The following is a 21,351-nucleotide window of genomic DNA, read 5'->3' as shown; positions in this document are numbered from 1 at the left end:
CTTGCAAGGGTTGCAGTGAAGTGATCCCAGCTCAAACCAGGGCTTTCACTCGTATCCATTTCGCTGCAGGCAGTGCCCAAGACCTCAAAGAAACTACAAAAACCTGAAGTCAAGCTGGTGCAGGCAACAGAAATGAAAAAGCAGCAGGAACCCCACATGCCGCAGGACACGGCTCGTATTTAACGGTATCAAGCTTTGACTCTGCTGCTTCCAGAGAGGATTAGCGTTCACGGCTTTTATGCACTATAGAAGAAGACTTTGTAAACACACTCAGAGGAACGTCCCTCTGGGACAAAGTATGCTTCCCACAAAGGACACCCCCAGCGAGCGGAGCATCCCGCTGTGCACGGCACTGCATGAGCGGTATTTCCTTACCGAGACGCTGCCTGAGCCCTCCCTGCTGCACCAGAGCAACGTCCACACTGCAGCCAGTGCCCTACAGCCACCAAACCCAGCATCCTGCTCCTCACCACGCTCACAAACCAAGGCAGAGACCCTGTGCTCAGACCTGCACCAAGACACCCACCCGGGATGCGTGTGGCGAGTCCTTCAAGGAGCTGTGCGCGCCTGTTCTGAAGCACTTCCACAACATCCATGGGAAAAGCAGCTCCCACAAGGTGAGCCTCCAAAATACCACACAGTCACAATTGATCTTAAGGGTGTGAAGCCACCATGCAAAGGGCAACCCCACTTTGCAGGCAAATCTACAGGTACAGAGTTGGCTGCAGTTGGGATTTTACAATGGAAGCCAGGAGCTGGCTGGAAGTGGGTAACTAGAAATCATTAAAATTTGACAGAGAGAAGACTTGCCAGGGGAAGCCTGCACAGGCAACATGGATACAGAGCCTGCCCTGAACTACACAGCCACACTGAGGAGGTACAATGTCAACCTCTACATTGGAAATGTAGCATTTCCAATGGGCAGCATGTTGGGAGTCTCCTAAAAGGTTCAACACAAGGTTTAAAATTTCCTATTCAATTAAAAATCAAATCCCAACACTTAAAACCCAAATATCCTGCAGCATTTATGGCTCTGGCATAGGCTGCAAGGGGCAAAGAGAAGGGCTGTATAAGCAGCACACGGCTGGTCGGTCAGTCAGTCAAGATAAGAACAAACATTATGGTTGAGAATTGAACAGTTTTCACCATTGGAAATGAAAAAAAACACAACAATTTAATTGCAGGTAGGTTAAACTATTTGTCTTCATCCCATCTGTACTAGTGACTTACCTAAAGTCATGAAACCTTCTTGGTTTTACTGATCTCTCAGTAAGTCCTGAGTCCCCTGGAGTCCCCACACTGGGCACACTAACACCCAAACCTGCCTGTGCCTTCCCAAAGGCTTGATTCTCCACCCTTAAACCCTACATATCCAACACCTGACACCAGGTTGCAAAGGAGCTCTCTGCATGGCAGCTCATGGTTTTGGGAAGTTAAACCACATTTAAATCTAAAATCAGCAAAGAGAATATCAGACTTTGGCCAAGACACCCACCACCGTGATGCACAGCCCGTGGCCACCTCCGAACAGCCCGTGATGCTGGACACCAGCTGCCTGGGTGAGTGGCTGTGCTATTTGAGGCTGCCCTTCTCTTCCCACTCCAGCAGACTATTTCAAATCCCATTTATAATTGGAAAGAGGCAGCATCTGTTTTTGCAGACCATGAGGTCAAAACTTTACTAATAACCGCAGCACGGCAGAACACCATTAGCAGGTAAACAAGCCCTGAGTTGGTCTCAGAAAAGCAGCTCTATAGATGGTTTGTTCTGGTTTATTCTCTTTCAATTAATTGTTTTGTCCTCCCAACGCAGAGCGGGAAGACAAGCAGACTCTGCAGTGCATTACATGTGTTTTAATATGATATTATCCCCCACTGGAGGCAATGTGGACACCTTGCCAGAGTTCCCCACAACTCAACGACATCAGCAACTCCAGAGCACTGGGAATTGTCTCCAGTCACTCACAGGGGATGACTGATGTTACAAAGGACTGGAAAACACAAAGCCTATCTTTGAAAAATATAGGGATGGGAACAAGGAAGCAGGGAATTATAGAATAATCAGCTTAAGGTCAATTGAAGTGCTTAGAAGACAAGGAGAACTTGAGCAAGAAATAACCTCTGCTCATCAAGAACAAATCACATCAAATCTCTCATATTTCATTCTGTGACAGGGTGTCAGAACTTGCAGGAAGGGGAGAAGAAACAAAGATTTCAGAGACCTGTGATAGTGTCTGATGAGACATGCCCATAACGTAGCCAGGGATGCAGAGACTGGCCTGAGCTGTGTGAAGGTGGGACCACCATTGCTGGGAAGACCACCCAGGAACAGGGCACTGCTCTATGAGCACAGACTGGGGGGACCCTACTGAAGCATCTTCCAGCAGAACCCACCCCACCAGTTGGTGTTTTCATCCATGACTTGGCTGATGGCAGAGAAAACAGGCTGATTGCCCTGGAAGGCTACACCAAGCTCAGAGGGACTGCAAGCATGCAAGAGGACAAGAATTCAAAACAATCCAAATAACTCAGAAGAAGCAGTCTGGAAAAAAAAAAAAAAGGATACAGTTCAACAAGGACAAGTGTGAGGTAATGCAATTTGGTAGGAATAATTAACCAGGCAAACACAAGATAAGGAATGAAAAGCAGGAAAAGTTCTGGAGAGGAATAGTTGAAGGGTTGATGGGATAAAAAATATAAACATGAGTCACCTATGGCAAAAGTGAAAAGCACACACAGTGGGATATATATAAACAGGATCACTGTTTGTAGAAGATATGAAGTAATCCCAAGTCTTCTGAGCAAAAATACAGCAGCAACTTCAGCCCTTTATCCCAGGTTAACCATCACTCCTCACCAAGGACGATGGTCCAGAAGAGAGTAACAAGAGCAACTGCAGACCAAGAACACATGACCTAAAAAATAGTGGTCAAAGGAACCAGCGTGGTTTAATCTGTATTTAGTAAAGGAAAGGAAACAGTAGCAACTTCCAAGTATCTACTGGCCTGCTGCAAAGGAAGGAAGGAACTTTTCTGCCTGTGCCCAGTAAATAGAAAAAAGAAGAGCAATCCTGAAACTAAACTGAAGAAAAAGACATTTCTGTACGAATCATGAGAAAAACCTAATATGAGGGCTGCTAAATGTCAAACAGATTGTCTGGGGAGCTTAGGAGTCCCTGTCATCGGAGGTTTTTAAGAATGAGTACGACAAACATCAGGAAGGGGTTGGTTATCAGCGATCCTGTGGAGGGCAGGAGATGGACTGAATGACCTCTCAAGGTCTTCTCCAGCTCTGTATTGAATAACGGCCTGATACGTAAATGACCATAACAGCCGGAACCCTGCTGTGCTGACACAGCCGGCCCGTGTTGGCTGTGACCTGCTGTAGCCATCGCCGTGTGCTGCTGACAATCTGTTGCTGCCAGAGGAAACCGCGCATCCCGGGGAGGGTCCTGCCGAGAAGGACGGGGACAGTGGTACCCAGGGTTGTTATTTCGGCACTTGCATGAGCCACAGGGAAAAGCTGCTCGTTAAAAAACAAAAGTGTGTCAAAGAACAACACAGCCCAGACAGCACAGACTGCCTAGTGGGGTTGGCCACCCTGCTTCTGGAAGCAGGAGGGGCTGCTCGGAGCCCACACAGCGCTGCACGCTGCTTTTGCTTTATTTATGAGAGGAAGCTGCAAGCAAAGCCACTGCTCAGGGGTAACCAGAGGGCAGTTCTCCGAGCGTTCCTCTGCGCCTGCACAAGTACTGTGGTCTAGCACTTCTGTCTGAAAGCAACACACAACACCAACACCTGGGTATGCAAACATTTTGGCCAGCTAAAAATCTGCCCAGCAGAAGCAAACCAATCCACCAGTACCGAGGCAGCACCCCTGCCTTGCAAACGCTTATCACCCAAACCTCTGCAGGAGGCAGCTCTGGTGGGATTTAAACCACCTTAGCAGCACAACAGCAGAGCCTTCAGTGACGAATGAGGCAGAGGAGTCCAAGCAGCCACCTGTCAGACACCTGCAGCTACCAGGAGTAAATGGCACATCCCAGGCACTCCTGCCCTGCTGCCAGGGAAGGGGCTGGATGGGCTCATGTCATCCTGCCCATCAGAGCCAAAAAACCTTCCCCCAGAGCTGCCTCAGCCCTGATGCCAGCCTTCCACCATGCACAAGCTGCACCTTGTGATGGTGCATGGTGTGCCACAGGATTCCAAATCCATCGAGTCACAGCTTACACTCAAGAAAAAGCTGCTTCTCACCTGTAGCAGGGAGAGATGCTTATATGCCAAATACAACGAGAGCGTCAAGGGCTGGTTGGTCAGACCACACACCTTTAAAGACCTCTAAAAGTGCAGGAACTAGAAGAGCTGAGCGATTACCACAGGCGTAGGAGGCTGCACACTCATACACAGTACGGAGACACAGCTCAGAAGCAACTGTTAGAATTGTCCTCCAGGCCAGGATAAGTCCAGTGCACTGCTTGAGTGACAGACTGGGTGGAGAAAAGCAACTGTTGTGTTGTCAGGAAAAACCAGCAGCAAGCATCTCTGCAACACCTGCACAGGATTCCTCCACAGCCTCGGCGGGACAGGGCCCTGCACCTCTGCTCTGCAGCCGCCTACTCAGTGCAAAGCCAGCACCAATATTTGTGTGCTGAAGCCACGGTCCTCACACCTGTCCCACATCCACCGAAGTTACTGGACTCAGCATTGAGCCACAACAGACGCATGCAAGAAAGGCAGAGCTGCTCAGATCTCCGCTCATCAGTTTGCCCAAAGAACCCCCAGCATTTGAGAGCTCCCCACAATTGCTGGCACCACCACCCTTCCACGCAGATTTGACCCACCTGGCTCCCATCGCCCTTGAAGGTTTTGGCCATAAACGTGAGGGTGCAAAGAAATACATCACCAAAGACAAACCAAGCGCACCCCGACCCAAACAAGACCCCGTCCATCACCCCACATCTCCCCGACCCTCCGTGGGCACCCCTGGCCACAGCGCGCCTGGGGAACGAGCAGGGACCCCCGGCTGGGGCACCTCCCGCCCATCTGGGCAGGGGCAGTCGCCCCAGGGGTCCCACAGGTCACGGTCCCCTGGGGGCCAGGGGATACCGCGGGGCCAGAGGCACACAGAATCGCGCCGAGTCCGCACCCCTGGGGCTCCAGCAGGATCCAGCCCTTGGGGATCCCCCAGGTCCCGCAGGATGCTCACCGGGTCTGGATCCCAACGCACCCCCGGGGTCCAGCCGGGCCCGACTGGCGGAGTCCCTGCACCTCCTCCCCGGCGGCGGGGCGGCGGCCGGGTCCCCGCGGAGGCGGCCGAGCCCCCCTTACCTTTGTGCCCGCCGAAGGCGCCGTACCAGGAGAGCGAGAGCAGCGCGCACAGGCAGCCGAGCAGCAGCGTGAGCGCCGTGCCGCTGCGGAGCCTCATCGCCTCCTCGCCAGCGGGGGCGGCCGCATGTCCCGGGCGCGGCGCGGCCTCGGCGGCCCCGGGGGCCCCGGCGGAGCGGAGCGGGGAGCGCGGAGCCGAGAGCGGGAGCGGAGCGGGGCGCACCGCCCGCACCTCCCGCACCGCCCGCACGCAGCGCCCGCGCCGGGCCCGCCGGGCGGGCGGGGCGGGGCCGAGGGGCGGGGCCGAGGGGGCGGGGCCGAGGGGGCGGGGCCGAGGGGGCGGGGCCGAGGGGGCGGGGCCGAGGGGGCGGGGCCGAGGGGCGGGGCTGCCGCGGGAGAAGGGCGCCCCCGTGCGGGAGAATGCGGGACTGCAGAGGGGCGGGGTGGGGGTGAGAGAGTGTGCGAATGTGAGTGTGGGTGAGTGAGAGTGAGAGTGAGAGTGAGAGTGAGAGTGAGAGTGAGAGTGAGAGTGAGTGAGTGAGTGAGAGTGAGTGAGAGAGTGTGAGTGTGTGTGGGTGAGTGTGAGTGTGTGGGTGAGTGTGAGAGTGTGAGTGGGTGAGTGTGAGTGTGAGTAACAGTGAGTGTGAGTGTGTGGGTGAGTGTGTCTGCGCATCTGTGTGCGTCTGTCTGCGTGTGTCTGAGTATGTGTGTGAATGTGTGTGTGCATCTGTGCGTCTGTGAGTGTGTGACTGTGAGTGTGGGTGAGATTGTCTGTGTGTGTGTACGAGTGTGTCTGTGTCTGTGCCCATCTGTGTATGTGTGTGTGTACATCTGTGTGCACATCTGTGTGCACATGTGCATGTGTGTGCAAGAGTGCACGTTCATGCGTTACGTATATAAAGGTACATTCCTGTAATCCTTTGCTCATTCCTGTCGATGCACGCCTGCCTCCTCATGCCCATCCATATGTTCCCACAAAGATACAGCTATATCTGTGGGTGCCTGCGTGGGTCTGTACGTGTGTGTGTGTGTGTGTGCATGGTTGTGTCCATCTGTGTCTCTCTGTGTGTCCATATGTCTGTGTGTGTGTGAACATGTGCCCGGGTCCATCTGTCTGCAGTGTGTGGGGGTGTGCACGTACCTGTGGCTGTGCTGACGCACATCCCCGCACATGGACCCCCGGCAATGGCCCAATCCCTGCAGTGTCACACGTGGGGGCCCCTGGACAGAGGTGTGTGCTCAGCCCCTGTGCACAGGGATGTCCCCACGGGGTGTGCACAGCTGGGGGGTGCAGGATGAGGTCGGGGGCAGCAGTCCCTGGAGTCATGCAGGTGTCCTCCCTGCCATTACCACAGAAGTGTTTCATCTTGGTTAAGGAAACAGCATCCAATGTTTATTGAGAGAAAATCGAGGCCAGATGAATATCACAAAAAGAAGTTGCTGCCTGGAAGGACATTATCCGTCTTCCAAAGGACCTGGCAACCAGGGGTTATGACCTCAAGCTCATGCTTGCCTGCATGAAGGACAGAAGAAATCAGATTTAAAATTTTGCTTCTGGTTTCTTCTGTTAATGGGTCCAGCTTATTTCATTATAGACTGTACAGTGAGGTCAGACTCCACAGGCGTTTATTTGCCTTCATCATCTGAACTTGTTTCTGTGGGTGTGCATGAGATCAGGCAGCTCAGGTGCCTTGTACGTGGGTACATAATTCCTGAACCAGTGAAAGTTGCCATCTTCCATTCCCCAGAGCTCTTTTAGCAAGTAAATATTTCTCAGACGTGTAAATATTGTAGGACTGGCTTCCAGTGATCAAAGTCTGTTGCTTGAAATGTTTGGATCAATTAGGGTGCAATGTACAGCAAGGCATGTGCCCGTGCCAGAGGCAGGAGTGGCGATGCAGGCGCTCGGCAATGCTCAGTCACTGCCCCAGAGACGTCCCAAGTGGCAGGCAGGGATGAGCCGGGAGCCAGCCACCGTCTGTGGGCACATCTCCTCCCAGCAACACTCCAGCAGACATGGGAATCCGCCTGAAACAGGAAAATCTGGCGAATGGGTCCTCAGGCCTCTGCTCTGTTTCCTTCTGGAAAAGCGAGCGGCGAAGGGAGCCCAGCACCCAGGAGGGTGCGGGGGCTGCCTCCAGGTGCTCTGAGTGCCTCGTTGAGGGCCATGCACATTTATGAGGAAAAGCCCAGGTCGCCCATTTCTGCAGGCTATTGTCTTGTCTAACTGCATCCTTAGAATCTTCTCCAGTTCATGAAATAAACCACATTTTTCAAATCTTGAAATGGCCTCTCCCGGTGGTTAGAAGATGCGGGAAGGAAATCGGCAGAGGGAGCCCTTTGGACGGCATCAAAGGTTTCTGCCTCCCTCCACTGACAGAAGCCAGGGAGGAGCTACAAGGCCCCGGTACAGATCACTGCTCACACCGGGCACAACCCTGAGCCGGGAAATCCCTGAGCAGAACTCTCTGGAATGCTGAAAAAACCCCAGGGGCCTGGACCTGTGCATCCTGACCTGGATTTTACAAAGCATTGCCCAAGCAACCATCCCCCTCAGAACATGAGGCAGCAGCAGGTCCCACGTCTCAGGACAGCCGAGCCCTGCAGCACTTGTCCAGCTCCATGGTGAGCTCCCACATTCCCAGGCTCAGCCCCCAGCCCAGCACACCCTCTGCCAGTGAAGCCTCCACCACAGCAGCAACAGCACTTGCACATCACAGCAAAGACCAGGGGCTCTGTCCCACCCGGCCCACTTGAGTTCTTACCTCAAACCCACGTGTCAAACCCAGGAGCCAACAGAAGGTCCACAGGAATTAATGGGAAAACCCCCCAAGAGGTGGCAGACAAGTTAAGAGCTGCTGGTGGGGAAACGTTTTAGTCCATTAAATGGCTATTTATTGGCTGTTTATTTTCAGAGGTGCAAACTGCTCCCACCGCTCGGGATATGTGGTGTGTCTGCAGCAGAAGAGAAGAGAGGAACATTAATAATTTCTCCAAGACAATTAATTAGACTCTTTCCCAAGGATGAAGTTTAATCTAATTTCTGCTGTTATACTTTGTCTTCATAAAAGTCTGAAGAAATTAATGAGCTTTATACCACCCTCTCATGATAAAAACCTTGGGTTCTCTTGGAAAAAATTGCAGTATCTGCCATTTTTCTCTCAGACCTGAAAAGGTCCCTTTTAATCTTGAAGTCCATCCCTCTGCTCCCAGTTTTATCTTTTATTCTGTTTTTAAAGTTTTGAGCAAATTCTGAGAAGTTTTGAGTAGTTTTGAGCTTTGGTCCTTTTTCAGAGCAAAGATTAAAATGTGAACTGCAGAGACACAAAACTCCAGCAGCAAATAGAGAGAAAAGGTTTTTCTTAAGGTGATCTCATGATCTTTGAACAGTTGATGTTGGCAATGCTGAGCGTGCTGCAGAAATGAGGACCTTCGATGGGAAGCACTCCCATAGCAATCCACAGGTCCTGAAGCCACTACAAAAATTAGAAAGAGAAAACATTTATTAGGCGTAGGCAGAAAATGTAACCCAGATTTATAGCTGATTTTATCTAGTGCTCTAAAGAGCTCAGCTCTGTAGTTGGGCCCATCTTCGGGCTTGGTCCTTCCCAGGCTGCATTATGCAAGAAACAAAATAATTTCATTTTCTATGTGTTTTATAGGCTGCTGTGTTCAAACATCACCAGGGCTTGTTTCACTGCAGTATAAATGTTTCCAAATCTCCTTAGCCATGAGAGAGGAAGATGACAACAGAGTGCTTTACCTTCAATGTGTTGACATGTTGATGCTTTAATTCAGGGCAAAAGCTACAAGTCAGGTTCTCAAAGCAACACTTGCCCCAAGCAATTTGCGTAGGTTGCAAAAAGCTCTTTCTCACCTTCAGGAACATAAGATCCTTATGGAATTGCATGACACCCCCAGCATGCTTGTACCTTGTGCCTGCTCTCCACCTATTCTTCTATCTGCTCCTCTGTCTCAGTGAAAAAACTGTCCCAGAGTTTTCTGCCCTTAAAAGTTTCACGTCACAGCAATGAGAAACGCTGCTGAGCCCGTGTAAACACCTGACATGGCACAGCTAAACTTCAGGAAAGCATAGCCTCAAAAATGAGACAGCAAAAAACTCCCTGCTCGGCTTTCTGCTCTGCCTGTGCCAATGAGGAAGGAGGGTTCTGCTTCCGAGGCATGAACAGTGTTTTCACTGGGCTGGAGGAGGAGGGAAGCGGTCATGGGACCGGGATGAGTCACCAGCGTCTGACCCGACATGTCTGGAGCATCCTGCACCTCTCCAGAAGCCTCTGGAAGGAGCGTGTGGGATCGCAGTGTGTGGATGGGGCACTTGGTGCAGCCTGGAGAGCTACACGTGGTCCCTCCATCACCACACACTGTCCTGCCAGAGCCGGGGGGGCACAGGCGACAAATCCTCCCCTTCTCACCAGGAGTGCTGGGACAGTGATGGGAGCCTCGGGCTGGAGCAATGATTTGGGGGAAAATTTCCTCTGGAAAATCCTCATCAGCCTCTGCTGTGGTTTGCAAGCAAGGAAAAGATTTGACATCGCCCCTCCCCCACCCCACCTTGCTCCCCCCAGGGTTTTTTTACAGCAAACATGCAAAGTTTGGACATAAGGAGTATTTCTGGTGATTGTGCCCTCGGAACAAAAAACTCACCAAATATTTTTAAACATTTCCCAGCAGAAGTGGGTGTAGAGAGAAAGCAGAACACTGAAGGGATGCTAATTGCTCCTTTTTAAGCCTTTCCTCTCTAACTTGAATTTTTAAACTCTAACAGCTTTTTTTTCCTTCCCTTTACTGTTCCTTTGCTACACCCATCTGTGAAGCTGGCTGCTCAGCACCTGGGGCCAACAAGCCACTTTTTGGGCAGGGGTTGCTGTGCTGCTATGGGATTCCTATGGAATCATAAGAAAATATCCACATAGCCACTGCTTCACGCTGAGAATGCCAAAATCCAGATCCACTTACAAACAGAGGGAGAAACTTCTCAAGTGGATCTGGGAATACAGCGCAGCTCCTCGTGTGGCTTCTTCTGGGGGCTGAGGAACCGGCCAGAGGCAGATTCCAGGGCTGGAGAGAATGGGGGAGAGCGAGGTCTGAGCTGAGAAAGGGCTTGCTGGGAGGAAATCCCCGACCTCGAGGAGGAGACTCACTGAGTCACCCCTGTCCCGTGATCGGTGAGGTAAGCCAACAACAGAGCGGTGAAAGCCTGTTTTCCTTATGTTTTGTAAAAGTGCGTGATGTCATACCCAGAAAGCTGAGCGTGACTCAGCATGTCCCACCAGGAGAATTGGATTAAAGTGGACACAGAGGAAAACTCAGATTTGTGATTTTACTTTAGCACATTGCTTGATAATTATAAATGCAACAATCAATTAGCCTGGAGACAGAACTGACATGAAAAGACACAGCAACCTGAGGACAGTCTCCCTGCCTCAAACACCGCTCAAGCACAGGCAGGGGTGGAGAAGGGAATAGGAATTGGTGCCGTCTGGGACAGTGGCAACTTGGAACCTAAGCAATGAATGTGCCAGAGCTGGGTCTCAAAATATGAGTCTCTGGCATTAAAGATGAGATCAAAAGTGGCCCTTGGGGTCCTCAGAAACAGGGCATGAGATGAACATGCTGGAGGTGCTGCATGGTGAGGCAGATCCAACACTGGCAGAGTGTCCTGTACTGCATGTCCTGCTTCTGCTGGTGCCACAGCAGATTTTATGGAGAAAAAACATAATCCAACAATGTCAAGTCATCAGCTTTCAGACATAAGGATGCACACAGCAAACATGCAAAAGGAAAGGTGAGTGCAATACAGCTTTGCTGCCTGCCCAAACCTTTCAATATTTCCTGCTGTAAAAGTCGCTGAATCATTTCCTATATCCATCCTTCATCCGTGCTTCCACCTGAATCTGCTGGTGTTTAAACTTTAACTCACTGCTTTGTGGTGGAAATATTAGCCATGTCATACCTAGAAACTGAATTTTCTAGAAAACATTTTGACTTAAATGGGGCAAACTTTTCCACTGTAAATACTATTTTCCAGGAAAGGGTTGCAATTTCAACATCGCCACACATATGCCAAAAATGTCTCTACATGAAAGGCCAAGTGTTTTAACATATATACTTTAGGTCAAGAAATAAACTACCTTCCCAATGTGGAAATTAAAATTTATGCTTCTCTTGATTACAGATGATAAATCGTGACACAGTTTCTCCTAAGTTCTTAGTATCTTAAACCAAGAAATACAGCACTGAGAGTCAGAGTGGTCAGGCCCTTGGGTGAAAGGAAATTAACACCAACAAGGAACCTAATAATCATTGATCCATCATTATTTAATTATGCTTGGACAGCACAGACGGTGTGTTCTGCCAGCTGAACCCTCCTGTGGCTGGATTAAGAGGCCTGTCAACTGCATCTGATCTGCAAAAAAATACTGCTGCCAACCAGCTTGGAAAGGCCGCAGCACATCTTCCTGAATGTCAGTTGTGTTTACACCAGTGTCTTTATTTTTAGCCCCCCTTCCAAAACACGGGGTTCGGGGGAGAGTTATTTATTCCTGCCATGCTCGGCACGCAAACCCCTCCGGTGGGTGCTACACGAGCAGGGCTGGCGCGTGGCTCCCCACCTCTGTTTCCCGGCCGAGTTGGCCCTGTTTGCCACGATGGAAGGGACAAGCAGGGCCGGGATGGCCAAGTGCCGTGCTCGCACGTGGCTCGGTGTATCTTGGTGGCCGCTGCCGAACGGTGATGGGACCAGGACAGCCCAGAGCTGCCCCGCGGTGCGATTGTTTCCCCACCGGTGTGTCTCGGAGGCCACCCAGAAGGTCCCTATGCCGCACTCACTCCCCGCCGCCCAGGCCCCGCTGGTGCTTTGGCGACCACAACAACCCCGTGCCCCCAGACCCTCCTGGCACTGCCCCGGGGCGCAAACCTGGGCACAGGAGCTGCTCCCGGGGGCCCAGCAGGGCAGGGGGCAGACACGGGCATTTGCACGTATCCACAGGATTTCCCGGCTGCAGGAAAACGTGCCTTGAACGCTTTCCCCTCGGCGCTAGATGGGGACGGACCGGGACCGGGACCGGGACCGGGACCGGGACCGGGACCGGGACCGGGACCGGGACGGGGGGCAGCGGGGGCGGAGCCTGGGCAGCAGGGGCGCGGCCTGGCCCATCGGGGCGGGGCCCGTCGGGGCGGGGCCATGGCTGTGGCGCTATAAAGGCGGCCGCCGCGGGAGCGCTGGAGCAGCTGCTCGCTCCGCCCTGTGTCTGCCTCTCCCGGCTTTCGGCCGCAATTCCTGCTGCGCCACAGCCATGGCGGCGCTGACGGTGAAAGCCTACCTGCTGGGCAAGGAGGAGACGGCCCGCGAGATCCGCCGCTTCTCCCTGCCGCCGCCCGCCCGCTACCGGGCCATCTACGACCGTGTCGCCGAGCTCTTCCAGGGGCTGCTGCGGGCCGGGCCGCCGCCCGCCTTCCGCATGCACTACAAGGGTGAGCGGGGCAGGGGCTGCGCTGCGGGCCGGGCCCCGGGGGGTGTCCCGGGGGTGGCAGGTGTCGGGGTGCGGGGTTCTGGGTACCCCGTTACCCCCCGTGACACCCGACCGGGCCCCTCATCCTGCCCTTCGCCATTTACAGATGAGGACGGGGACCTGATCGCTTTTTCCACCGACGAGGAGCTGGAGTTGGCGATGCCGTATGTGCAGGATGGCGTATTCCGTGTTTACATCAAAGGTACGGCCGCGCAGCTCCGGAGGGTACAGCGGGTCTCGGCTGAGCGCTTCCTGGCAGCGCTCCCAAAACGGGACAAGCCAGCCCCGGCCTTTCCCCGTGTCCTCAAGGGCCTCGTGGAAGCTGCGGCCTCTGCGGGGAGGTTAAATAAAGGGCAGTGTAATATGACAGAACGTGAATCTTCCCTGATGAGGTGGGATAAACAGACCACAAGTTTCCTCCTTGCCCTATCAGCTGGTCCAATGCGCGGCTCTGTTGTCATTCTTGTTCCCTGGATACACTAAACTGGCACTGGTATTTTAAATATTCACAACAACGTGTTAGCCTTAATTCCACTCTCCCAGTGCATAGTTGCTTGATAGTCCCTTGTGTTCAGGTAGATGCTTTCAAAGCTTTATCTGCAGCTCATCTAGTGAGCCACACCTGTTGTCCCTGTTCTCATGTTATGCTTCATGGCGTTCACCTTCCTAATTCCTTCTCCAGAAACATTTTGTTCTTGCGGCGCTTGGGAAGGTAGGATGAGAAGCTAGATGAGGTGGTGCAGTACTAATCTAAAATAAGCGTGCCAAGAGATATTTAGGGTAAGGCATGCTTGGTTTCAGGGGAAGGTCTCTTTGCAAAACCTCTTTGCACGTGGTTTAAGGTGTCTTACATGAGCTTGGCTTAGATTTGGCAGCCAGTGTAAAAATAAACTGACCTAGTAAGTCAACACTGCTGTGATGGGCTGTTTGTGCTTCCTCTTCTGCCTGATTTCCAGCCTGTAAATAGTAACCTGTTCTTGATGCAAAGTTTCCTTTTCTTAACAGAGAAAAAGGAGTGCAAGCGGGAGCACCGCTCCCAGTGCAGCCAGGAGCCTCCCCGCAACATGGTGCACCCCAATGTCATCTGTGATGGCTGCGAGGGACCCGTGGTGGGGACCAGGTTCAAGTGCAGTGTCTGTCCAGACTATGACCTCTGTAGCACCTGTGAGGGGAAAGGAATCCACAAGGAGCACAACATGGTGATGTTCCAAAGCCCACTGCTTAATCCATTTGAGGTGAGCAAAAATCTATGGATGGGAACTGATGAATGGGAGATTCCTCAAATTCAAGTTTCATTTGCTCAGAACGTGGTTGTGTGAACAGTGTTACATGAATGTTACCCTTTACAGTGGCTTCCCCGAGGACGCTGGCTCCGTAAAATGCGCCATGGTGTTCCACCCTTCCCGTGGATGCACTGCTGGGGGTATCCTGGGCCTGCAGCTCCCTGCCACAACTCGGAGCAACCCGAAGCCACTGCTGCAGCCTCCAGTGCACCTGCTGCAGAAGGTAAGAGGAGATGCCCTGGTAGACAAGGTGGTAGTGGTGGAGCCTCAGACTAGCTGAGGTTCTGTAGCACAGGGTAGAGTCTGGGTGGGAAAATAAACACAGGAACTAATCTAATTTGCTTGAAATAATTGGCCCGAAGTATGATTACTTTAAGGTGTGCTTGGGCTCATGCAATCAGTGAGGATGCAGATAAAGTATCTGGAACCAAGCCAAGCTGTTAGGTCAAGCATGTCACTATTCTACTCCAGATCTGCCTTTCAGCATGGCTAATGAGCCATAACAATGCTAGTGCTGGCTTTCTGTTCCAGGGGTAGCTCAGTTAGTTTTTCTCTGTAGTGCTTTGTTGTGTGATGTATGTGAGCGACAGGAATGAGCACTAAGCTGCTGTGGGGACACACCCTCTGTAGGTGCCCTTTCCCTTTGAGCTTGTGTGTGCTAACAGAAGTTGTTTTTCTAGAAGCTTCTACTAACAGCCAGCCTCAGGACCCCAATGTCACCTTCCTAAAGAATGTTGGGGAGAGTGTTGCAGCTTTTCTGAGCCCCCTGGGTAAGTGACTTACAGTTTATTACCAGTCCCTGAGACTGGTTTACAGGTCTGTTTAACAGGAGCAGCAGTCAGCTGTTGTGACTGGTCTTGGAACCGTCTCCTAAGCCTCAAAGGCTTAATTTAACTTGGATACTAATAATGCCTAGGCTTAGAATGGCCACTCAGTACCTTGTTTTTGAGACAAAGTGAGGAAAGATTTCATAACATGTCAGCACTGTAACTTCAAGTCAGTGGTGACTCTGGATTTTGCCTGGTTTATGTGGACATAGATGTAACTTCTGCTCTGGCCCTTTAAAAATATGGCTTGTCTGTGTAGACGAAGATGATGATATGGTGCTTAGCTATTCTTTATTAAAGAAGGCTTTGCATTTTAGTTCCTGCATGTTACATGGCAAACTGTAGGATGAGAGAAACCTTAAGAGTGTAGAGCAGGAATTGATCCATTTAGGACTGTGCTTTGGAAAAATCTCTTAAGACTTTGTCCACCTCAAATGCATTTCTAGGTATTGAAGTTGATATCGATGTGGAACACAGAGGAGAGAGAAGCAAAGTGACTCCCACTTCTGCCAACCAAGAGAATACCAATGCTGAGGCAACCAGCAGTGCTCCAACCCAGAATGTTCAGACCAAAGCAGACTGGAATAATACAGAGTCTGCTACGCAAGTAAACGTTGTTGCAGAACAGATACAAGACATGGTGATAGATCCTGTGCCCACACAAATGGAAGATGGAAGCTTCCACTCCCAGGTACAGGAACTATGACAGTAATTGAATATCATCACTTAGCATGCATGGTGGGAGTGAATATTAAAATGAGAGCAGATTAAATTATATACAGCACTGTTACAGGTGTAAAAGGTGGTGGGACTTCTTGTGGATGTAATTCTCTGTATTAAAGGCAGATAGGAGTGTGCATCCTGCCTGAAAAGCACTACAGCACCTGGACCTTTTTTCTATCCATTTCAGGAGCACAGTGAGTCCAGCAGTTCATCGGGGGGTGAGGAGGACTGGACCCACTTATCATCCAAAGAAGTGGATCCTTCCACAGGTGAACTGCAGTCTCTGCAAATGCCAGACACAGATGGTCCCAGCTCCCTGGATGTGCCTCGGGATCCTCCCCAGCCAGGACCTACAGGACTGCGAGAAGCTGCTCTCTACCCACACCTCCCCCCAGGTAGGAGAGTGTGTGCAGGTTTCATAGCTGAGAGTAGCTCTGGCTTGGGAACTGTCAGCTTGGCCTGACACCAGCAGACTTGTTACAGAGCTGGTAGAAACCAAGGTTGTGTAAGTTAGAGCTAAACCTGTCCCTGACTTGGGCAGGTTTGGCAGCTCTTGTACCCTGTTAGAGGTGATCAGGTGGTTCTTCTCTTGAATGTTGCTAAGTCTTACCACATGTCTGACCTTAGGCTAATACCCCATTTGAAAAACACGAGATAGGTGCTGCCCTCAGTTGTGTCCTTGCTGTGTACTACTCAAGAGAGCTGTTTAATGCAGGATGGGGACCAGTACATCCTGTGGCTTTAGGGCAGCACTTTCCTGGTGGGAGCAGTAACAGTATCCAAGGCCCCTTCACTGAGATCAGCAGCACTGAGTCCCACAGCAAGGCCAGCTGAGCCTGACTAAGCAGTTTCTTTAGCTCTGATTATGTATTGTTTATCTCAAACATCTGCACTCCTGGGAGACACAGAAGAGCGTGTCTCCTCACAAAGTGCTATTAGAGCCTTGCCTGGTTTGCCAATTACATGAAATAGCTGAACTCTCAACTATTACTCTCTTCACAGAAGCAGACCCTCGCCTCATTGAGTCCCTGTCCCAGATGCTCTCCATGGGCTTCTCTGATGAGGGTGGATGGCTCACTCGGCTCCTGCAGACCAAGAACTGTGACATTGGGGCAGCACTAGATGCCATCCAGTATTCTAAGCAGCCACCTCACTTGTAGTAGTAACAAAAAGCAATTTTCTAGCTGAAAGGAGATAATGCAGCACAAGCTACTGTGGTTAATCTTTCTTCCTACTCAGATTCTGTCTCATGTTCTTCAGTGCTTGTAGAATGGAAGAAAAATAAATACTACTGCATGTGATGTGTGTGTGAGCATTTCAGTATCACAGCTATGTTATTTACTGGACTAGGCTAAAAACACAAAGGAGCCCAGGACTGCCTTTTTGCACATACTTTGATGTGCACTTAGGGCCACATTGAAGAAGAGAAATGCAATCCCTTTGCTGGTGCTGGAGCTTGGTCACAGCTCTGGAAGAAAGGGTTGCTATGGGAGATCTAAACAATGATGTAGTCCAGGGAAAAAGAGCTGTAGTTTGTAAGGAGTCAATCACAGAACTTAATTGTACTGGCCAGGAATCCTTAAAGCCTGGAGCTTTCTCTCCCGAAGCTGACCTACTTCCATTCCTATTTCTAACTGCTGAGGTTGCTAGACAACACTGTAACCTGAGAGCAACAGTCTCTTCCCCCTCCTTCCCTTCCCCCCAAACACAACCATCAAGCAAGTAAACAACTTTAATAGTACAGTTCTCTATGGCTTTGAGTGAAACCACCTTCAGTTCAGAACTGTGCCTCAATAAACAACATATCAAATGCATTAGAGATAATAAAGGCATGCTCAAGATGCCTGTACTTCTCACAGATCATCATCAAACTCCTCACCTGTGCAGAAGAGTTGCTCACAAGCAATGCTGCTCAGCTTTGACACAGGGTTAGAGTTAGTAAGGGTGTTTGCCCTCCCTGTGGTACCCAAGCAGCACCTTCCTGCAGTGGTCTCTGCACCAGATCCTGCCCTTAGCACCTGGCTCTGAGGTTCTCTGAGCACATCCTCAACTGAGCAACTGCTGCTGGGTGGTCTTGAGGCCAGATCCTCAGCAACACACTTTTTAAATTCAAAACCTCTACCCTGAGGCAGAGTTTGTCCAGCCTGTCCTAAGCACCTCCAAGCCCCACCAGCCACGGTGCTGTCCAGCCCCACACCTCCACTGCCCTCCTGTAGTGCCATGGCCACTGCACCAGCATTTTCACTAGAGTTGTCAGATGATGTGAGAAATTTTCTCCACTTGGATGGTTTTGTACAAGGAGTTGAGGGTTGTGTATCCTCCTCAGGCACTACAGACTCACAGACAGCAGGAACCACGCTGCCTCCAGAACCAGCATCCCCATCATGTCCATCAGGCACTGTTACAAAGCATTTCTTGTGCTGTAAGAAGGGAGAGAACTTAGTTATAAATGCAGCACAGAAGCATTAAAGGTGGCATTGGCTTTGTCTGAATAAAACCTTTGAGAGAGAAACCCCCAACATATTTGTTTTCTCCCCAGTCATTCATTGGCTTGCTTGGAGAAGAGCAGAGAAAGCCTCACAGAAATTCAAAATTAAGATGATACAAAAGAGGTCAGAAGCATCTTCTGTAGCTAAAATACCTCAGTGGTTTTAACCTTTTTGGCTTGGTAGACAAGCTGAGAAACTCCACTTTCTTCTGCAAGCTCTGGAACATCACTGGAGAGGAAGCGCTTCTGGTGTTTCCTGGCCAAGAAAACCATTCACAAAGAGGACAGATTAGATCCACTGTGATTCTTTCCACAGATCACCAGAAAGGTTCCTACAATGCATGGCTCTTTATCCCCAAATGCCAAACCCCTGCTCAGATCAGGTCATACACTACAACCTGCACTTAGCTCAGATCTCAGAGATGAGCTGCCTCCCACACCTCCTAATCAAGTGTCACCACTCGGGGGCAGGAATTACAAAACCAAGTTTTCTCTGTACCTTTGTTCTCCCACAGTGTTCTTTCTCTGGGAACAGAACTGTTGCCTTTCTAGAGCTGCCTCCTCCTCGTCATCTTCCTGATCCTCACTCTTCTGGTCCAGATATTTACTCCAGCGACTGCCTTCTGTCCTTCCCTCCTAAAACACTGGAGAATTACTAAAACCAGCAAAACATGGGGGGTTCTCAGTTCTGGTATTGTTTCACATGTGCCGAATGCCTCAAATCATGAATCAGTTTAGGACACGTTCCTGTATCATGTTCCCAGTTCTGAGTGAAACGGTTTCTGTGTACATCTCCCTCTGTCTCTGCAGGAGCCTCTCTGATTTGATACACCATTTCAGCTGTCTGAACCACACCAAGGGATCACTGGTTTCACTGGGATTCACCCAGGACACAATGGCTTTGTAGGGATCTTACCTGCTGGACTGAACTGTCCTCACGTTGTGCTGCTCTATTTTTGCTGTCATTTACAGAGTCTTCTGCACACCTAAAACAGAGGTTTAAACTACTGTTTCTAGAACATACTCCTGTCTGTTGATTTATAGGCTTCAAATCACCCAGTCATAGCACAGGGGATTGAAGAGAAAGCATGGATAGGAACACTGGATAGGAGACATATCAGAAAAAACAGGATGTATGGAATAACTTATGCCAAATGAATGATTTGCAAGATACATTGCACAAATACCTGATTAAATCTAGTCAGAGGGTAGCCCTCCTTGTTGCTATACAGAGTTGCAAGTTTGATCTAAAGCCACTAATCATCAAATGACAAATTATAATTGATCACAATTAGGGACATAACAGTGTTTGTTTGGTACAACAGCTTAAACTCACTAATTTTATCCCACTAAAGCAAGGAAAAAAGGAAGTTGTTTCACAATGTTTTGAATTTCACAATTCTTTGAGAATAAAAATAGCAACACTTTTTGATAAAGTGAACAATGAGTTTTCTTCCCCAAGCTTAGCCCTGAAGCACTGTGTAGTCACAACTAAGTTATGTAACTACCCTTGACTGATCTCTGAAAATAACTTTGTGTAAAAAGGGGGCTGGACCAGTTCAAGACCACTTCAAGACTGGATGATTTATAAACAGATTCAGGAATGAAATAAACAGGAAGGTGCTACTCAGATTTTCCAGCCCAGCAGGAATTACACTGAAGTGTTTGCACTGAACCAGTCTTTTATCAATAGCAGCACTGATTACTCAACAGATTTACAGTGTGAACCCCTTAAATGCCAAGTTAGGCAGCAACTTCTTCAAATGGATGTTTTCTGAGGATGTAAACTGTAAAATGGACGTCTCCACAGTCAGCTCATCAAACAGTACTTAAGAAAGACCAAATTTTAAAAAACAACACAACAAACCCAAACCCTATTGCATATGTATTAATGAGTAAAGGCCTTACCAACACATGCTATTGATCACCTAAAGTTACATGAAAGAAATCCTTGTCAAAAGAAACATGCTGGGACACTAAACCTTGCTCCTAATGAGGCGAGGACAAAACTGGCACGGTCAAGGCTTCTCAACAGGCCAGAAAACCCTCCCGTGACACGCTCCGGTTGGGCAACAGGCACTCAGTGTGTGAAGATGCACATCAGCTGCAGCACATCGAAAGCAACGAGCAGGTAAAGGTTAAACACTGTACCAAGATGTCCAACCAAGCGCCTCCTCTGCTTCACCCTGCAGCAAGTTCAGCTTCTGGACGTGGCGCCTGCAGTCCAGGCCCGAGCCCTGGCCATAGACCTGCAGGGAATGAATGAGCACAAGGCTGAGGGAGCAGCCAGAGGGGCACAGCACGAGGTGAGGCGACACCCCAGGTGCCACCGAGGTGCGAACCAGGGCCAGAACACGCGGCTGAGGGTGTGGGGCCGCCCTCACCTTCTGCACGGCCTGCCGCTGGCCGCACACGCTGCAGCTCCACCGCCCGCTGCGCTTGGCCTGGGAGGGCACAGAGGGGTCGGTCAGAGCCCGGAACCCACCGACCTCGTCCCGTCCCGTCCCGCCCCATCCCCACCTGCTGCCCCTGGAAGCGGCGGCAGCGGCAGCACCGCAGCACCCAGAACCGCTGCGCCATTACGGTCACGTGACCCCGCGAGAGCCGCCAGCGCCCCCCAGCGGCGGCACCGAGCAGCGACAGCGGCACCGAGCACCGGGCACCGGGCACCGGGCACCGGCACCGAGCAGCGACAGCAGCACCGAGCAGCGACAGCGACACCGAGCACCGAGCACCGGGCACCGGGCACCGGCACCGAGCAGCGACAGCGACACCGGCACCGAGCACCGGGCACCGGGCACCGGCACCGAGCAGCGACAGCGGCACCGAGCAGCGACAGCAGCACCGAGCAGCGACAGCGACACCGAGCACCGGGCACCGGGCACCGGCACCGAGCAGCGACAGCAGCACCGAGCAGCGACAGCGACACCGAGCACCGAGCACCGGGCACCGGGCACCGGCACCGAGCAGCGACAGCGACACCGGCACCGAGCACCGGGCACCGGCACCGAGCACCGGCACCGAGCAGCGACAGCGGCACCGAGCAGCGACAGCGACACCGAGCACCGGGCACCGGGCACCGGACAGCGGCACCGAGCAGCGACACCGGCACCGAGCACCGGGCACCGGCACCGAGCAGCGACAGTAGCACCGAGCACCGGGCACCGGGCACCGG

At 51.3% G+C, this 21,351-nt stretch overlaps 3 protein-coding genes and 1 long non-coding RNA gene across 6 annotated transcripts in view; 1 reads left to right on the top strand and 3 right to left on the bottom strand.

Moving 5' to 3' along the window:
* MGAT4B (alpha-1,3-mannosyl-glycoprotein 4-beta-N-acetylglucosaminyltransferase B) overlaps positions 1-5,587 on the bottom strand; it is a 51,290-nt gene extending 45,703 nt beyond the window's left edge. Inside the window, exon 1 of the mRNA XM_069028604.1 lies at positions 5,327-5,587. Within this exon, the coding sequence (XP_068884705.1) occupies positions 5,327-5,423 (97 nt within the window). The 5' untranslated portion in view covers positions 5,424-5,587. The remainder of the gene's footprint in view (positions 1-5,326) is intronic.
* A 1,117-nt stretch (positions 5,588-6,704) lies between these two features.
* LOC138118171 (uncharacterized) lies at positions 6,705-9,467 on the bottom strand. Its single transcript, XR_011155021.1, has 3 exons — positions 9,201-9,467; positions 8,089-8,799; positions 6,705-7,351 (listed from the first exon to the last, which is right to left on the bottom strand). It is a non-coding gene; the product is annotated as an uncharacterized lncRNA (long non-coding RNA).
* Positions 9,468-12,573: 3,106 nt separating this feature from the next.
* On the top strand, positions 12,574-16,989 carry SQSTM1 (sequestosome 1). Of its 2 annotated transcripts, XM_069028669.1 has the most exons (8): positions 12,574-12,817; positions 12,962-13,057; positions 13,861-14,090; positions 14,205-14,361; positions 14,819-14,908; positions 15,412-15,656; positions 15,876-16,083; positions 16,691-16,989. In XM_069028669.1, exons 1-8 carry the CDS (start codon positions 12,640-12,642, stop codon positions 16,846-16,848), a joined length of 1,362 nt encoding a protein of 453 aa, XP_068884770.1. In that variant the 5' UTR covers positions 12,574-12,639; the 3' UTR covers positions 16,849-16,989. The 2 variants fall into 2 exon arrangements, with proteins under 2 accessions (XP_068884770.1, XP_068884771.1); XM_069028670.1 differs by lacking the exon at positions 14,819-14,908.
* Positions 16,990-17,081: 92 nt separating this feature from the next.
* On the bottom strand, positions 17,082-20,770 carry MRNIP (MRN complex interacting protein). Of its 2 annotated transcripts, none has more exons than XM_069028671.1 (7): positions 20,697-20,770; positions 20,561-20,620; positions 20,328-20,425; positions 19,093-19,162; positions 18,676-18,812; positions 18,330-18,432; positions 17,082-18,108 (listed from the first exon to the last, which is right to left on the bottom strand). In XM_069028671.1, exons 1-7 carry the CDS (start codon positions 20,754-20,756, stop codon positions 17,542-17,544), a joined length of 1,095 nt encoding a protein of 364 aa, XP_068884772.1. In that variant the 5' UTR covers positions 20,757-20,770; the 3' UTR covers positions 17,082-17,541. The 2 variants fall into 2 exon arrangements, with proteins under 2 accessions (XP_068884772.1, XP_068884773.1); XM_069028672.1 differs by having other exon boundaries at positions 18,345-18,432.
* Between the last annotated feature and the right edge of the window lie 581 nt (positions 20,771-21,351).

This window comes from Aphelocoma coerulescens, chromosome 13 (genome assembly GCF_041296385.1).
Source record: "Aphelocoma coerulescens isolate FSJ_1873_10779 chromosome 13, UR_Acoe_1.0, whole genome shotgun sequence".
Classification (NCBI taxonomy): domain Eukaryota; kingdom Metazoa; phylum Chordata; class Aves; order Passeriformes; family Corvidae; genus Aphelocoma; species Aphelocoma coerulescens.
Note: the sequence above shows the minus strand (reverse complement) of the source record. Positions and strands in the feature narration are given on the sequence as shown.